Source organism: Buceros rhinoceros, unplaced genomic scaffold, assembly GCF_000710305.1.
Source record: "Buceros rhinoceros silvestris isolate BGI_N320 unplaced genomic scaffold, ASM71030v1 scaffold24161, whole genome shotgun sequence".
Taxonomy (NCBI): domain Eukaryota; kingdom Metazoa; phylum Chordata; class Aves; order Bucerotiformes; family Bucerotidae; genus Buceros; species Buceros rhinoceros.
The window spans coordinates 370-1,750 of record NW_010393993.1 but is presented as its reverse complement, the minus strand read 5'-3'; the positions used below and the strand labels follow the sequence as shown (position 1 = coordinate 1,750).

General features: G+C 60.4%; 1 protein-coding gene across 1 annotated transcript in view; it reads right to left on the bottom strand.

Moving 5' to 3' along the window:
* RGS14 (regulator of G-protein signaling 14) overlaps window positions 1-203 on the bottom strand; it is a gene marked incomplete at its 3' end in the record, with an annotated part of 4,879 nt that extends 4,676 nt beyond the window's left edge. The window contains exon 1 of the mRNA XM_010145108.1: window positions 195-203. Coding sequence (XP_010143410.1) covers window positions 195-203 — 9 coding nt within the window. The remainder of the gene's footprint in view (window positions 1-194) is intronic.
* Between the last annotated feature and the right edge of the window lie 1,178 nt (window positions 204-1,381).

The window sequence follows — 1,381 nt, the reverse complement described above, 5'->3', positions numbered from 1 at the left end:
GTCACTGCCAGGAGTCACGCCCCTCCCTGCCAGCGCTGGCGGCCCTCCCCTCCCTGGGATGTCACCCTGACACCACCTCTGACTCATCTCCCAGGGGAACAAAGCTGATGTGTGTAGAAGGCACTAGCCAGGGAGGGAAGGGGACACCGGGGGCACGCAGCATGGTGGGGATGGGTGGAGCTGCCTGAACTTACCTGCTCCATTCCTCCAGCCATGACAAGGAACAAACACAGTGAGAGCAGAGCATAGAAAGTGTCATCCCTGACTCCCAACCCTCCCTCGGGGAAACCCAAGGTGATCGTGCATTCAAATGGAGAATCTCCATCAAAAAGACGGAAGTTCCCAGGGGCAACCCCAGCTTTTGAACTGGTTTGGCTGGTGAGCGACTGGGAGCAGGGGGTCATTTGCAAGAGAAGGTAAGGGGATGGGAGCAGGGCTCGCAGGAGCAGAGGAGGAGGCAGGCTGGTGCTTTGCCGGGCTCCCCACCCTTCTCCTGTCCAAAACTCAGCATAACTGTGCACACCCTCGTGTGCAGGTGGGAACATCAGCCATCGGCACCCTGCACTGGCATGATCCTGCAGCAGGGCTGAGACAGGAGAATGGGCCATCTGAGATAACCAATGCACAATGAGACAGACGGACAGACAGACAGACCCAGGGCTGGCCAGTACCCAGGTTTTACTTGCCCTGGAAAGACCTCAAGGATGAGAGCTGAGCAGTCAGAAGGGAGGGACAGGCACAAGGGGCTGTGCGGGAGGGATGGGTGCGATGACAAGTCCCTGGCAGGCAAAGGGCTCAGCTGGGCACTGCGGTGGCCTGGCCGTGCACCCACCCAGAGCACAGCCTGTGCTGACACAGGACCTGGCTCTCTGCTGGCTCCATGCCCCTGGCACCAGGCTGACTGTGGGCTTTCCCCTTCCCTGAAGACGATGCCAGCCTCTAGTCCCAGAGCAAAGAGCAGCCTTACCTCCATCTGACACAGCTGGGCCCTGTGGGTTGGAAAGAAGAAAGGTGAGAGGGGGTACATGGTATCTGCCAGCCCGGTGAAGCGGTACCCGGGCAGGTAGCAGCGTCAGGACAAGCCCTGTCTGAACCCAGGAGTAAGGGATGTGGGCTGCCGGCAAACACCACTCTGCTGATGGCTGCAACCAGCATTGCTGCCCCATGGCAGAGGCAGGACACAGGGCTCCCAACCCAGGGGGAAGTGAGTCGGGTTGGGGGGTTATGAGGGGTGTGCAGCTTTTCTCCCACCTCCCGTGCATCTACTGCCCCGGGGCCAGGCCAGCAGTTGGGAAAGGACAGATGCTGTCTATCAGATGTAACCCTGCCACGGCTGCCCTGCCCGGGGAGGAGAGAAGCAGCCTCCCCAGCACAGGAAGAG